This window comes from Tachyglossus aculeatus, chromosome 1 (assembly GCF_015852505.1).
Source record: "Tachyglossus aculeatus isolate mTacAcu1 chromosome 1, mTacAcu1.pri, whole genome shotgun sequence".
Lineage (NCBI taxonomy): Eukaryota > Metazoa > Chordata > Mammalia > Monotremata > Tachyglossidae > Tachyglossus > Tachyglossus aculeatus.
In genome coordinates this window covers 4523649-4539823 of record NC_052066.1, presented here as the reverse complement: position 1 = coordinate 4539823, position 16175 = coordinate 4523649, and the positions used below count along the sequence as shown (strand labels likewise).

The window sequence follows — 16175 nt, the reverse complement described above, 5'->3', positions numbered from 1 at the left end:
TACCATCATTATTATTATTATTATTATTATTATTATTATTATTATTACTGTTGTTGTTATTATTATTACGGCCACGGAGCCGGGTGGGCGCGTCCGGAGCCCCGAGCCCCCCTCCGAGGGGTCCGCGGCCGAAGCCGGAAGCCAACCTGGAGGAGGAGGAGGAGGACCCCCCCAAATCAATCAATTGTATTTATTGAGCGCTTACCGTGTGCAGAGCACTGTACTAAGCGCTTAGCACTGTACTAAGCCCCAAATGCGGGGAGGGGGCGGGGGGCTCCTCACCGTTAATGTGGATCGACTTCAGCTGCCCGTCTTCTTCCACCTCCACTCGCTCCTGTCCGTTCTCCACGATCCTGGGATGGACAGTCCCCCGTCATCATCATCATCATCATCATCAATCGTATTTATTGAGCGCTTACTGTGTGCAGAGCACTGTACTAAGCGCTTGGGAAGTACAAATTGGCAACATCTAGAGACAGTCCCTACCCAACAGTGGGCTCACAGTCTAAAAGGGGGAGACAGAGAACAAAACCAAACATACTAACAAAATAAAATAAATAGAATAAATAATAAATAATCCGGAGGCCGCCCTCTTCCCCGCCCACCCCCTCCCCGGGAGCAGCGGGGCTCAGTGGAAAGAGCCCGGGCTTGGGAGTCCGAGGACACGGGTTCAAATCCCGGCTCCGCCACTTGTCAGCTTGGGGCAAGTCGCTTCACTTCTCCGGGCCTCAGTTCCCTCATCTGGAAAATGGGGAGGAAGACTGCGGGCCCCGCGTGGGACAATCTGATCACCTTGGATCCCCCCCACCAGCGCTTAGAACAGGGCTTGGCACATAGTAAGCGCTTAATTAAAAAAATGTCATCATTCTCTGGGCCTCAGTGAGCAAAGGGCCCGGACTTGCGGGTCAAAAGGACATGGGTTCTAATCCCGGCTCCGCCACTATCAGCTGGGTGACCCTGAGCAAGTCATTTCCCTTCTCTGGGCCTCAGTGAGCAAAGAGTCCAGGCTTGGGGGTTGGAGGACGTGGGTTCTAATCCCGGCTCCGCCACTTGTCAGATGGGTGACTTTGGGCAAGTCACTTCACTTCTCTGGGCCTCAGTTACCTCATCTGGAAAATGGGGATTAAGTCTGTGAGCCCCCAGTGGGACAACTTGATTACCTTGTATCTACCCCAGAGTTTAGAACAGTGCTTGGCACATAGTAAGTGCTTAATAAATGCCATTATTATTATTATTACTATCAGCTGGGTGACCCTGAGCAAGTCATTTCCCTTCTCTGGGCTTCAGTGAGCAAAGAGCCCAGGCTTGGGAGTTGGAGGACGTGGATTCTAATCCCGGCTCTGCCACTACTCAGCTGGGTGACCCTGGGCAAGTCATTTCCCTGCTCTGGGCCTCAGTGAGCAAAGAGCCCGGGCTTGGGGGTCAGAGGACATGGGTTCTAATCCCAGCTCCGCCACTTGTCAGATGGGTGACTTTGGGCAAGTCACTTCACTTCTCTGTGCCTCAGTTACCTCATCTGGAAAATGGGGATTAAGTCTGTGAGCCCCCGTGGGACAACTTGATTACCTTGTATCTACCCCAGCGCTTAGAACAGTGCTTGGCACATAGTAAGCGCTTAATAAATGCCATTATTATTATTATTACTATCAGCTGGGTGACCCTGAGCAAGTCATTTCCCTTCTCTGGGCTTCAGTGAGCAAAGAGCCCAGGCTTGGGAGTTGGAGGACGTGGATTCTAATCCCGGCTCTGCCACTACTCAGCTGGGTGACCCTGGGCAAGTCATTTCCCTGCTCTGGGCCTCAGTGAGCAAAGAGCCCGGGCTTGGGGGTCAGAGGACATGGGTTCTAATCCCAGCTCCGCCACTTGTCAGATGGGTGACTTTGGGCAAGTCACTTCACTTCTCTGGGCCTCAGTTACCTCATCTGGAAAATGGGGATTAAGTCTGTGAGCCCCACGTGGGACAACTTGATTACCTTGTATCTACCCCAGAGCTTAGAACAGTGCTTGGCACATAGTAAGCGCTTAATAAATGCCATCATTATTATTATTATTATTACTATCAGCTGGGTGACCCTGAGCAAGTCATTTCCCTTCTCTGGGCCTCAGTGAGCAAAGAGCCCGGGCTTGGGGGTCGGAGGACGTGGGTTCTAATCCCGGCTCTGCCACTTATCAGCTGGGTGACCCTGAGCAAGTCATTTCCCTCCTCTGGGCCTCAGTGAGCAAAGAGCCCGGGCTTGGGAGTCAGAGGACGTGGGTTCTAATCCCGGCTCTGCTACTTCTCAGCTGGGTGACCCTGGCCAAGTCATTTCCCTTCTCTGGGCCTCAGTGAGCAAAGAGTCCAGGCTTGGGGGTCGGAGGACGTGGGTTCTAATCCCAGCTCCGCCACTTGTCAGCTGGGTGACTTTGGGCAAGTCACTTCTCCAGGCCTCAGTTCCCTCTTCTGGAAAATGGGGATGAAGACTGTGGGCCCCGCGTGGGACAACCTGATCACCTTGGATCCCCCCCAGCACTTAGAATAGGGCTTGCACATAGTAAGCGCTTAATAAAAAAAATGCCATCATTCTCTGGGCCTCAGTGAGCAAAGAGCCCGGGCTTGCGGGTCAAAAGGACCTGGGTTCTAATCCCGGCTCTGCCACTCATCAGCTGGGTGACCCTGAGCGTGTCATTTCCCTTCTCTGGGCCTCAGTGAGCAAAGAGCCCGGGCTTGGGAGTCGGAGGACGTGGGTTCTAATCCCGGCTCTGCCACGTCTCAGCTGGGTAACGCTGGGCAAGTCATTTCCCTTCTCTGGGCCTCAGTGAGCAAAGAGTCCAGGCTTGGGGGTCGGAGGACGTGGGTTCTAATCCCGGCTCCGCCACTTGTCAGCTGGGTGACTTTGGGCAAGTCACTTCACTTCTCTGGGCCTCAGTTACCTCATCTGGAAAATGGGGATTAAGTCTGTGAGCCCCACGTGGGACAACTTGATTACCTTGTATCTACCCCAGAGCTTAGAACAGTGCTTGGCACATAGTAAGCGCTTAATAAATGCCATCATTATTATTATTATTATTACTATCAGCTGGGTGACCCTGAGCAAGTCATTTCCCTTCTCTGGGCCTCAGTGAGCAAAGAGCCCGGGCTTGGGGGTTGGAGGACGTGGGTTCTAATCCCGGCTCCACCACTACTCAGCTGGGTGACCCTGAGCAAGTCATTTCACTTCTCTGGGCCTCAGTGAGCAAAGAGTCCAGGCTTGGGGGTCAGAAGGACCTGGGTTCTAATCCTGGCTCTGCCACTACTCAGCTGGGTGACGCCGGGCAAGTCATTTCCCTTCTCTGGGCCTCAGTGAGCAAAGAGCCCGGGCTTGGGGGTTGGAGGACGTGGGTTCTAATCCCGGCTCCACCACTACTCAGCTGGGTGACCCTGAGCAAGTCATTTCACTTCTCTGGGCCTCAGTGAGCAAAGAGTCCAGGCTTGGGGGTCAGAAGGACCTGGGTTCTAATCCTGGCTCTGCCACTACTCAGCTGGGTGACGCCGGGCAAGTCATTTCCCTTCTCTGGGCCTCAGTGAGCAAAGAGCCCGGGCTTGGGGGTCAGAGGACGTGGGTTCTAATCCCGGCTCCACCACTTGTCAGCTGGGTGACTTTGGGCAAGTCACTTCACTTCTCTGGGCCTCAGTTACCTCATCTGGAAAATGGAGATTAAGTCTGTGAGCCCCCAGTGGGACATCTTGATTACCCTGTATCTACCCCAGTGCTTAGAACAGTGCTTGGCACATAGTAAGTGCTTAATAAATGACATCATCATTATTATTATTATTATTATTACTACTATCAGCTGGGTGACCCTGAGCAAGTCATTTCCCTTCTCTGGGCCTCAGTGAGCAAAGAGTCCGGGCTTGGGGGTCGGAGGACGTGGGTTCTAATCCTGGCTCTGCCACTTATCAGCTGGGTGACCCTGGGTAAGTCATTTCCCTTCTCTGGGCCTCAGTGAGCAAAGAGTCCGGGCTTGGGGGTCGGAGGACGTGGGTTCTAATCCTGGCTCTGCCACTTATCAGCTGGGTGACCCTGGGTAAGTCATTTCCCTTCTCTGGGCCTCAGTGAGCAAAGAGCCCGGGCTTGGGGGTCGGAGGACGTGGGTTCTAATCTCAGCTCTGCCACTTCTCAGCTGAGTGACCCTGAGCAAGTCATTTCCCTTCTCTGGGCCTCAGAGAACAAAGAGTCCGGGCTTGGGGGTCGGAAGTCATGGGTTCTAATTCCGGCTCTGCCACTTATCAGCTGGGTGACCCTGGGTAAGTCATTTCCCTTCCCTGGGCCTCAGTGAGCAAAGAGTCCAAGCTTGGGGGTCGGAGGATGTGGGTTCTAATCCTGGCTCCTCCACTTATCAGCTGGGTGACGCTGGGCAAGTCATTTCCCTTCTCTGGGCCTCAGTGAGCAACGAGTCCAAGCTTGGGGGTCAGAGGATGTGGGTTCTAATCCTGGCTCCTCCACTTATCAGCTGGGTGACCCTGGGCAAGTCATTTCCCTTCTCTGGGCCTCAGCAAAGAGCCCGGACTTGGGGGTCAGAGGTGGTGACGTCTAATCCCGGCTCCGCTACTTGTCAGCTGGGTGACTTTGGGCAAGTCACTTCCTCTGGGCCTCAGTGACCTCATCTGTCAAATGGGGATGCAGACTGTGAGCCCCACGGGGGACAACCTGCTTAACCTGTCTCTACCCCAGCCTGGCACCTCGAAAGCGCCCAACAGGTACCGTGTTAGAAGCAGCGTGGCTTAGTGGAAAGAGCCCGGGCTCTGGAGTCAGAGGTCACGGGTTCGAATTCCGGCTCCGCCACGTGTCTGCTGTGTGACCTTGGGCAAGTCACTTAACTTCTCTGAGCCTCAGTTCCCTCATCTGGAAAATGGGGATTGCGACTGTGAGCCCCCCGTGGGACAAATTGATCGCCTTGTAAACTCCCCGGCGCTTAGAACAGTGCTTTGCACATAGTAAGCGCTTAACAAATGCCATTATTATTATTATGATTATTATTAAGTACCATCGTTATTATTATTAGGCGCCCGCGATCCCAATTAACCCCGAATCCGGTCCCCCTCCCGCTTCCAGGGTCCGTTCGGCGGCGGGGGGCGGGAGGGAGGGCGGAGGTTGGGGGGTCCCAAGGGGGAAGGGGGCATGGGCCCCTATCCCAGCTCCGCCAATTGTCAGCTGTGGGACTTTGGGCGAGTCACTTAACTTCTCTGTGCCTCAGTTCCCTCATCTGTAAAATGGGGATGAAGACTGTGAGCCCCCCGTGGGACAACAACCTGATCAACTTGTAACCTCCCCAGCGCTTAGAACAGTGCTTTGCACACAGTAAGTGCTTAATAAATGCCATTATTATCATTATTGTTATTATTATTATTACTATTATTATTATTATTATTATTATTATTATTACCTGCGGGTGACCACGCGGCGGCCTTGGACGAAGGCGGTGGACGTTGAGACGGAGCGGAAGGCGCCGGCCCCGGGGCTGAAGGAGAAGGATGAGGAGGAAAAGTCTGGGGGCGGCGGGGGAATGTCGGGGGGGAAAAAAGAGTCACAAAGAGAGTTCATTAGCCTCTTATTAATTAATTCATTCATTAACTACTAACCTTATTAATAATAACCATCATAACGATGCCATTTGTTCATTCAATCGTACTGATTGAGCGCTTACTGTGTGCAGGGCACTGGACTAAGCGCTTGGGAAGGACAAGTGGGGAAGCAGCGTGGCCCGGTGGAAAGAGCCCGGGCTTTGGAGTCAGAGGCCGTGGGTTCGAATCCCGGCTCCGCCACTTGTCAGCTGGGTGACTTTGGGCAAGTCACTTCACTTCTCTGGGCCTCAGTGTTATTTTATTTTATTTTGTTAGTATGTTTGGTTTTGTTCTCGGTCTCCCCCTTTGAGACTGTGAGCCCACTGTTGGGTAGGGACCGTCTCTAGATGTTGCCAACTTGGACTTCCCAAGCGCTTAGTACAGCGCTCTGCACACAGTAAGCGCTCAATAAATACGATTGATTGATTGATTGACAAGCTGGAGAAGCGGCGTGGCTCAATGGAAAGAGCATGGGTTTAGGCAGAGGTCATATATACGAGCCCACTTTTGGGTAGGGACCGTCTCTATATGTTGCCAACTTGTACTTCCCAAGCGCTTAGTACAGTGCTCTGCACACAGTAAGCGCTCAATAAATACGATTGATTGAATGAATGAATGAATATATTCATTCAATTCATTCAATTCAATTCAAGTTAGAGAAGCAGTGTGGCTCAATGGAAAGAGCACAGGTTTAGTCAGAGGTCATATATATGAGCCCATTGTTGGGTAGGGACCGTCTCCATATGTTGCCAACTTGTACTTCCCAAGCGCTTAGTACAGTGCTGTGCACACAGTAAGCGCTCAATAAATACGATTGATTGAATGAATGAATACATTCATTCATTCAATCAATCGTATTTATTCATTCATTCATTCAATCAATTTATTGAGCGCTTACTGTGTGCATAGCACTGTACTAAGCGCTTGGGAAGTAATAATAATAATAATGATAGCATTTATTAAGCGCTTACTATGTGCAGAGCACTGCTCTAAGCGCTAGGGAGGTTACAAGGTGATCAGGTTGTCCCACGGGGGCTCATAGTCTTCATCCCCATTTTACGGATGAGGTAACTGAGGCCCAGAGAAGTGAAGTGACTTGCCCAGAGTCACACAGCTGACAAGTGGTGGAGGCGGAATTTGAACCCACGACCTCTGTCTCCAAAGCCCGGGCTCTTAAGTTGGCAACATATAGAGATGGTCCCTACCCAACAGCAGGCTCACAGTCTAGGAGGTATATATGTATATATGTTTGTACATATTTATTGCTCTATTTATTTTACTTGTACATATTTATTCTATTTATTTTATTTTGTTAATATGCTTTGTTTTGTTGTCCGTCTCCCCCTTCTAGACTGTGAGCCCACTGTTGGGTAGGGACCGTCTCTCTATGTTGCCAACTTGGACTTCCCAAGCGCTTAGTCCAGTGCTCTGCACACAGTAAGCGCTCAATAAATACGATTAACTGATTGATTGATTTCCACTGAGCCACCCTGCTTCTGACATAATAATTAACTATTGGACTTTGCTAAGTGCTCTGCAGAGTGCTCTGCACACAGCAGGTGCTCAATAATCAATCCATCAATCAATCGTATTTATTGAGCGCTTACTGTGTGCAGAGCACTGGACTAAGCGCTTGGGAAGTACAAGTTGGCAACATATGGAGACGGTCCCTACCCAACAGTGGGCTCACAGTCTAGAAGGGGGAGACAGACAACAATACAAAACATATTTACAGAATAAAATAAATAGAATAAATATGTACAAATAAAATAAATAGAGTAATAAATAGGTACAAACATATATACATATATACAGGTGCTGTGGGGAGGGGAAGGAGGTAAGATTGGGGGGATGGAGACGGGGGTGAGGGGGAGAGGAAGGAAGGGGCGTCCAATAAATACTACTGATAATAATAATAATGATGGTATTTGTTAAGCACTTACTATCATCATCATCAATCGTATTTATTGAGCGCTTACTGTGTGCAGAGCACTGTACTAAGCGCTTGGGAAGTCCAAGTTGGCAACATATAGAGACGGTCCCTACCCAACGGTGGGCTCACAGTCTAGAAGGGGGAGACGGAGAACAAAACCGCACATACTAACAAAATAAAATAAATAGAATAGATATGCACAAATAAAATAGAGTAATCAATCTGTACAAACATATATACTTCTATCCAGGTGCTGTGGGGAAGGGAAGGAGCTAAGATGGGGGGATGGAGAGGGGGGCGAGGGGGAGAGGAAGGAAGGGGCGTCCAATCATCATCATCAATCATATTTATTGAGCGCTTACTATGTGCAGAGCACTGTACTAAGCGCTTGGGAAGTACAAATTGGCAATATATAGAGACAGTCCCTACCCAACAGTGGGCTCACAGTCTAAAAGGGGAGACAGAGAACAAAACCAAACATACTAACAAAATAAAATAAATAGAATAGATATGTACAAGTAAAATAAATAAATAGAGTAATAAATATGTACAAACATATATACGTCTATACAGGTGTTGTGGGGAAGGGAAGGAGGTAAGATGGGGGGATGGAGAGGGGGACGAGGGGGAGAGGAAGGAAGGGGTGTCCAATAAATACTACTGATAATAATAATAATAACAATGATGGTATTTGTTAAGCGCTTACTATCATCATCATCAATCGTATTTACTGAGCGCTTACTGTGTGCAGAGCACTGGACTAAGCGCTTGGGAAGTCCAAGTTGGCAACATCTAGAGACAGTCCCTACCCAACAGCGGGCTCACAGTCTAGAAGGGGGAGACGGAGAACAAAACCAAACCTACTGACAAAATAAAATAAATAGAATAGATATGCACAAATAAAATAGAGTAATAAATATGTACAAACATATCTACATATATAGAGGTGCTGTGGGGAAGGGAAGGAGGTAGGATGGGGGGATGGAGAGGGGGCGAGGGGGAGAGGAAAGAAGGGGCGTCCAATAAATACGACTGGTAATAATAATAATAACAATGATGGTATTTAAGCGCTTACTATCATCATCAATCGTATTTATTGAGCGCTTACTATGTGCAGAGCACTGTACTAAGCGCTTGGGAAGTACAAATTGGCAACATCTAGAGACGGCCCCTACCCAACAGTGGGCTCGCAGTCTAAAAGCGGGAGATGGAGAACAAAACCAAACATACTAACAAAATAAAATAAATAGAATAGATATGCACAAATAAAATAAATAGAGTAATAAATATGTACAAACATATCTACACATATACAGGTGCTGTGGGGAAGGGAAAGAGGTAAGATGGGGGGGATGGAGAGGGGGGCGAGGGGGAGAGAAAGGAAGGGGCATCCAATAAATACTACTGGTAATAATAATAATAACAATGATGGTATTTGTTAAGCGCTTACTATCATCAATTGTATTTATTGAGCGCTTACTGTGTGCAGAGCACTGGACTAAGCGCTTGGGAAGTCCAAGTTGGCAACATCTAGAGACAGTCCCTACCCAGCAGTGGGCTCACAGTCTAGAAGGGGGAGACAGACAACAAAACAAAACACATTAACAAAATAAAATAAATAGAATAGATATGCACAAATAAAATAAATAGAGTAATAAATATGTACAAACATATATACGTCTATACAGGTGCTGTGGGGAAGGGAAGGAGGTAAGATGGGGGGATGGAGAGGGGGCGAGGGGGAGAGGAAGGAAGGGGCAACCAATAAATACGACTGGTAATAATAATAACAATGATGGTATTTAAGTGCTTACTATCATCATCAATCATATTTATTGAGCGCTTACTGTGTGCAGAGCACTGTACTAAACGCTTGGGAAGTCCAAGTTGGCAACATATAGAGACAGTCCCTACCCAACAGTGGGCTCACAGTCGAGAAGGGGGAGACAGACAACAAAACCAAACATACTAACAAAATAAAATAAATAGAATAGATATGCACAAATAAAATAAATAAATAGAGTAATAAATATGTACAAACATCTATACATCTATACAGGTGCTGTGGGGAAGGGAAGGAGGTAAGATGGGGGGGATGGAGAAGGGGGCGAGGGGGAGAGGAAGGAAGGGGCGTCCAATAAATACTACTGATAATAATAATAATAACAATGATGGTATTTGCTAAGCGCTTACTATCATCATCATCAATCGTATTTATTGAGCGCTTACTGTGTGCAGAGCACTGGACTAAGCGCTTGGGATGTACAAGCTGGCAACATATAGAGACAGTCCCTACCCAACAGTGGGCTCACAGTCTAGAAGGGGGAGACAGACAACAAAACCAAACATACTAACAAAATAAAATAAATAGAATAGATATGCACAAATAAAATAGAGTAATAAATATGTACAAACATATCTACATATATAGAGGTGCTGTGGGGAAGGGAAGGAGGTAAGATGGGGGGGGATGGAGACGGGGGCGAGGGGGAGAGGAAGGAAGGGGCGTCCAATAAATACTACTACTACTAATAATAATAATAATAATGGTATTTGTTAATCAATCAATCAATCGTATTTATCGAGCGCTTACTGTGTGCAGAGCACTGGACTAAGCGCTTGGGAAGTACAAGCTGGCAACATCTAGAGACAGTCCCTACCCAACAGCGGGCTCACAGTCTAGAAGGGGGAGACAGAGAACAAAACCAAACATACTAACAAAATAAAATAAATAGAATAGATAGGTACAAGTAAAATAAATAAATAAAGTAATAAATATGTACAAACATATCTACATATATACAGGTGCTGTGGGGAAGGGAAGGAGGTAAGATGTGGGGGATGGAGACGGGGGCGAGGGGGAGAGGAAGGAAGGGGCGTTCAATAGTACTGATAATAATAATAATAATAATAATAATAATGATGGTATTTGTTAAGCGCTTACTATGTGCCAGGCACTGTTCTAAGCGCCGGAGCACTGATTCTGGGAAAGTGGCGGTACAGACCTGAGTGGGCAGGGAAGGAGGAAGAGAAGGAGAAGAAGGAGCCAGGCGTCCGAATCCCCCGGCTCTGGACCTCGGAGAAGGGGCCCAGCTCATCTGCAAAACACAAGGGCCTCCATTCATTCATTCATTCATTCATTCAATCCTATTTACTGAGCGCTTACTGTGTGCAGAGCACTGGACTAACCGCTTGGGAAGGACAAGTCGGCCGCATACAGAGACTAAATATCTATAGAGAAGCAGCGTGGCTCAGTGGAAAGAGCGCGGGCTTTGGAGTCAGAGTCATGGGTTCGAGTCCCTGCTCCGCCACATGTCTGCTGCGTGACATTGGGCAAGTCACTTCACTTCTCTGAGCCTCAGTTTCCCCATCTGTAAAATGGGGATGAAGACTGTGAGCCCCACGTGGGACAACCTGGTCGCCTTGTATTCCCCCGGCGCTTAGAACAGTGCTTGGCACATAGTAAGCGCTTAATAAATGCTATCATTATTATTATTATTACATATATATTGAGCATACTCTATACAGAGTCTATATACTCTATATAGAGCATACTCCAATAATATATATTGGAGCAGCGTGGCTCAGTGGAAGGAGTGCTGTCTTTGGAGTCAGAGGTCATGGGTTCGTATCCCGACTCCCCCACATGTCTGCTGCGTGACCTTGGGCAAGTCACTTAACTTCTCTGAGCCTCAGTTTCCCCATCTGTAAAATGGGGATGAAGACTGTGAGCCCCACGTGGGACAACCTGGTCACCTTGTATTCCCCCGGCGCTTAGAACAGTGCTTGGCACATAGTAAGCGCTTAACAAATGGCATTATTATTATATATATAGTCTCTACATATATATTGAGCATACTCTATATAGAGTCTATATAGAGCATACTCCAATAATATATATTGGAGCAGCGTGGCTCAGTGGAAGGAGCGCTGTCTTTGGAGCCAGAGGTCATGGGTTCGTATCCCGACTCCCCCACACGTCTGCTGCGTGACCTTGGGCAAGTCACTTCACTTCTCTGAGCCTCAGTTACCTCATCTGTAAAATGGGGATGAAGACTGGGAGCCCCACATGGGACAACTTGATCACCTTATAAGCCTCCCAGCACTTAGAACAGTGCTCTGCACTCCCCGTCTCCCAGTCTTCATCCCCATTTTCCAGATGAGGTCTCCAAGGCCCAGAGAAGTGAAGTGACTTGCCCAAAGTCACCCAGCTGACAATTCCAGCCTGTGAGCCCGCTGTTGGGTAGGGACCGTCTCTAGATGTTGCCAACTTGGACTTCCCAAGCGCTTAGTACAGTGCTCTGCACACAGGAAGCGCTCAATAAATACGATTGAATGAATGAATGCATCAGGGTGTCCCACGGGGGGCTCCCAGTCTTCATCCCCATTTTCCAGATGAGGTCCCTGAGGCCCAGAGAAGTGAAGTGACTTGCCCAAAGTCACCCAGCTGACAATTCCAGCCTGTGAGCCCGCTGTTGGGTAGGGACCGTCTCTAGATGTTGCCAACTTGGACTTCCCAAGCGCTTAGTACAGTGCTCTGCACACAGTGAGCGCTCAATAAATACGATTGAATGAATGAATTGGCGGCGCTCTTTCCACTGAGCCACGCTGCTTCTCGACGAATAGGACTGGCGGTCGCCCGGTGGGCGCTCAGTACATCCCTCCGCGGGGCCGGGGGTGGCAGGGGGGGGGGACTCACCCAAAAGGTCGGCAAAGGGGTCTCGGCCCCCAAAGAACTCCCTGAAGACCTCGTCCGGGCTGCGGAAGGTGAAGGGGGCGGCTCCGGGTTCGGCGTGGTGCGGGGACCCCCGCCCTGCTGGGGGGGAGACCAAACAATTATCAAGTAGTCGCCCCCAGACCCACCCACCCCATCCGCCTGTAATAATAATAAAGATGATGGCATTTATTAATAATAATAATAACAATAACGGAATTTGTTAAGCGCTTACTATGTGCCAAGCGCTGTTCTAAGCGCTGGGGAGGTTACAAGGTGATCAGGTTGCCCCCTGGGGGGCTCACAGTCTCCATCCCCATTTTACAGATGAGGGAACTGAGGCCCAGAGAAGTGAAGTGACTTGCCCAAATAATAATAATGATGATGGCATTTATTTGGAGGCCTTCCCAGACTGAGCCCCTTCTTTCCTCTCCCCCTCGTCCCCCTCTCCATCCTCCCGTCTTACCTCCTTCCCTTCCCCACAGCACCTGTATATATGTATATATGGTTGTACATATTTATTACTCTATTTATCTATTTATTTATTTATTTTACTTGTGCATTTCTATCCTACTTATTTTATTTTGTTGGTATGTTTGGTTCTGTTCTCTGTCTCCCCCTTTTAGACTGTGAGCCCACTGTTGGGTAGGGACTGTCTCTATGTGATGCCAATTTGTACTTCCCAAGCGCTTAGTACAGTGCTCTGCACATAGTAAGCGCTCAATAAATACGATTGATTGATTGATTGATTGATTGATTAAGCGCTTACTATGTGCCAAGCGCTGTTCTAAGCGCTGGGGAGGTTACAAGGTGATCGGGTTGTCCCATGAGGGGCTCACAGTCTTCATCCCCACTTTACAGATGAGGGAACTGAGGCCCAGAGAAGTGAAGTGACTTGCCCAAATAATAATAATAATGATGGCATTTATTTAGCGCTTACTATGTGCCAAGCACTGTTCTAAGCGCTGGGGAGGTTACAAGGTGATCAGGTTGTCCCACGGGGGGCTCACAGTCTTCACCCCCATTTGACAGATGAGGGAACTGAGGCCCAGAGAAGTGAAGTGACTTGCCCAAAGTCACACAGCTGACAATTGGCGGAGCTGGGATTTGAACCCATGACCTCTGACTCCAAAGCCCGGGATTCTTTCCACTGAGCCACGCTGCTTCTCTTACCGCAAATGTCGGGCCTCAGTTCCCTCATCTGCAAAATGGGGATTAAGACTGTGAGCCCCCCATGGGACCACCTGATCACCTTGTAACCTCCCCAGCGCTGAGAACAGTGCTTGGCACATTGTAAGCACTTAATAAATGCCATCGTTATTATTATTATTGGAGTCAGGGGTCACAGGTTCAAATCCCGGCTCCGCCAAGTGTCGGCTGGGTGACTTTGGGCCAGTCACTTCACTTCTCTGGGCCCCGGTGACCGCATCTGGAGAATGGGGATGAAGACTGGGAGCCCCACGAGGGACAACCTGATCACCTTGTAACCTCCCCCGCGCTTAGAACACTGCTTTGCACATGGTAAGCGCTTAATAAATGCTATCACTATTATTACTATTTATAATTATATTATTATGTATTATAATATAATATATACCATATAATTATTACAATAATTATATAGTACCGAGAATTAATAATTATTGATAATTATATTATATTATATTATATAACATATTATATTACAGTATATATTGTTATAATATACTATATACTATATAATCGTTGCAATGATTATATATTATTAATAATTGATAATTATTGATAAGTATTGATAATTATTGATATTTATTGATCATTAATAATAACGATGATAATGATGATAATGATAATAATAACAATAATAATGATGATGATGATGATGGTGGTAATAATGATAATAATAATGATGATAATAATAATAATGATGATAATAATAATAATAATAATAATAATAATAATGTGGACTCTGGTGGCGGGATTTTCTGTTCCTCCGTGACCTCGCCCCCTCCCCGGGGGTCCCCCGTCCCCATCCCCTCCTCCGTTCCCGCTCCCCGGGGGTCTCCGGCCCGCTTCACTCACCCGCTCCCGTCAGCCCTTCCCGGCCGTAGCGGTCGTATATGTCCCGTTTGTGCTCTACGACAAAAAGGGTGGGATTGGTTAGGCGCCTACTAGGTGCCGGGCACCGTTCTGAGCGCTGGGGGGGGGGAGATGACACAAGAAGATCAGGTCATCAATCAATCAATCAATCAATCAATTGTATTGATTGAGCGCTTACTGTGTGCAGAGCCACTGTATTAAGCGCTTGGGAAGTCCAAGTTGGCAACATCTAGAGACGGTCCCTACCCGACAGTGGGCTCACAGTCTAAAAGGGGGAGGCGGAGAACAAAACCAAACATACTAACACAATAAAATAAATAGAATAGATATGTACAAGTAAAATAGAGTAATAAATATGTACAAACATATATACAGGTGCTGTGGGGAAGGGAAGGAGGTAAGATGAGGTAAGGTAAACAGGAATAATAATAATAATAATAACGATGGTATTTGCTAATTAATTAATTAATAATGGCTATCATCATCATCATCATCATCATCAATGGTATTTATTGAGCGCTTACTGTGTGCAGAGCACTGGACTAAGCGCTTGGGAAGTACAAGTTGGCAACATCTAGAGACGGTCCCCACCCAACAGCGGGCTCACAGTCTAAAAGGGGGAGACGGAGAACAAAACCAGACATACTAACAAAATAAAATAAATAGAATAGATAGGTACAAGTAAAATAAATAAATAGAGTAATAAATATGTACAAACATATCTACATCTATCCAGGTGCTGTGGGGAAGGGAAGGAGGTAAGATGAGGTAAGGTAAGGTAAACAGTAATAATAATAACGATGGTATTTGTTCATTAATGAATTAATAATGGCATTTATCATCATCATCATCAATCGTATTTATTGAGCGCTTACTGTGTGCAGAGCACTGGACTAAGCGCTTGGGAAGGACAAGTTGGCAACATACAGAGACGGTCCCTACCCAACAGCGGGCTCACAGTCTAAAAGGGGGAGACGGTGAACAAAACCAAACATACTAACAAAATAAAATAAATAGAATAGATATGTACAAGTAAAATAAATAGAGTAATAAATCTGTACAAACATATATACATATATACAGGTGCTGTGGGGAAGGGAAGGAGGTAAGATGAGGTAAGGTAAGGTAAACAGGAATAATAACAATAATAATAACGATGGTATTTGTTAATTAACTAATTAATAATGGCATTTATGAAGCGCTTGCTACGTACAAAGCACCGTTCTAAGCGCTGGGGAGGTTACAAGGTGATCAGGTTGTCCCACGGGGGGCTCACAGTCTTCATCCCCATTTGACAGATAAGGGAACTGAGGCCCAGAGAAGTGAAGTGACTCGCCCAAAGTCACCCAGCTGGCAATTGGTGGAGCCAGGATTTGAACCCATGACCAATGTTTGTACATATTTATTACTCTATTTATTTATTTTACTTGTACATATCTATTCTATTTATTTTATTTTGTTAGTATGTTTGGTTTTGTTCTCTGTTTCCCCCTTTTAGACTGTGAGCCCACTGTTGGGTAGGGACTGTCTCTAGATGTTGCCAACTTGTACTTCCCAAGCGCTTAGTACAGTGCTCTGCACGCAGTAAGTGCTCAATAAATAGTGCTGGAGAAGCAGCGTGGCTCAGTGGAAAGAGCCCGGGCTTTGGAGTCAGAGGTCATGGGTTCGAATCCCGGCTCCACCAATTGTCAGCTGTGTGACTTTGGGAAAGTCACTTCACTTCTCTGGGCCTCAGTTACCTCTCTGTAAAATGGGGATTAAGACTGTGAGCCCCACGTGGGACAACCTCCCCAGTGCTTAGAACAGTCCTTTGCACATAGTAAGTGCTTAATAAATGCCATCATTATTAATAAATACGATTGATTGAT

At 47.2% G+C, this 16175-nt stretch overlaps 1 protein-coding gene across 1 annotated transcript in view; it reads right to left on the bottom strand.

Moving 5' to 3' along the window:
- Positions 1 to 16175, bottom strand: part of DNAJB2 (DnaJ heat shock protein family (Hsp40) member B2) — a 53840-nt gene that overhangs the window by 22919 nt on the left and 14746 nt on the right. Inside the window, exons 3-7 of the mRNA XM_038753279.1 lie at positions 14290 to 14343; positions 12214 to 12330; positions 10520 to 10612; positions 5404 to 5506; positions 283 to 353 (exon numbers count right to left, since the gene is read on the bottom strand). Coding sequence (XP_038609207.1) covers positions 283 to 353; positions 5404 to 5506; positions 10520 to 10612; positions 12214 to 12330; positions 14290 to 14343 — 438 coding nt within the window. The remainder of the gene's footprint in view (positions 1 to 282; positions 354 to 5403; positions 5507 to 10519; positions 10613 to 12213; positions 12331 to 14289; positions 14344 to 16175) is intronic.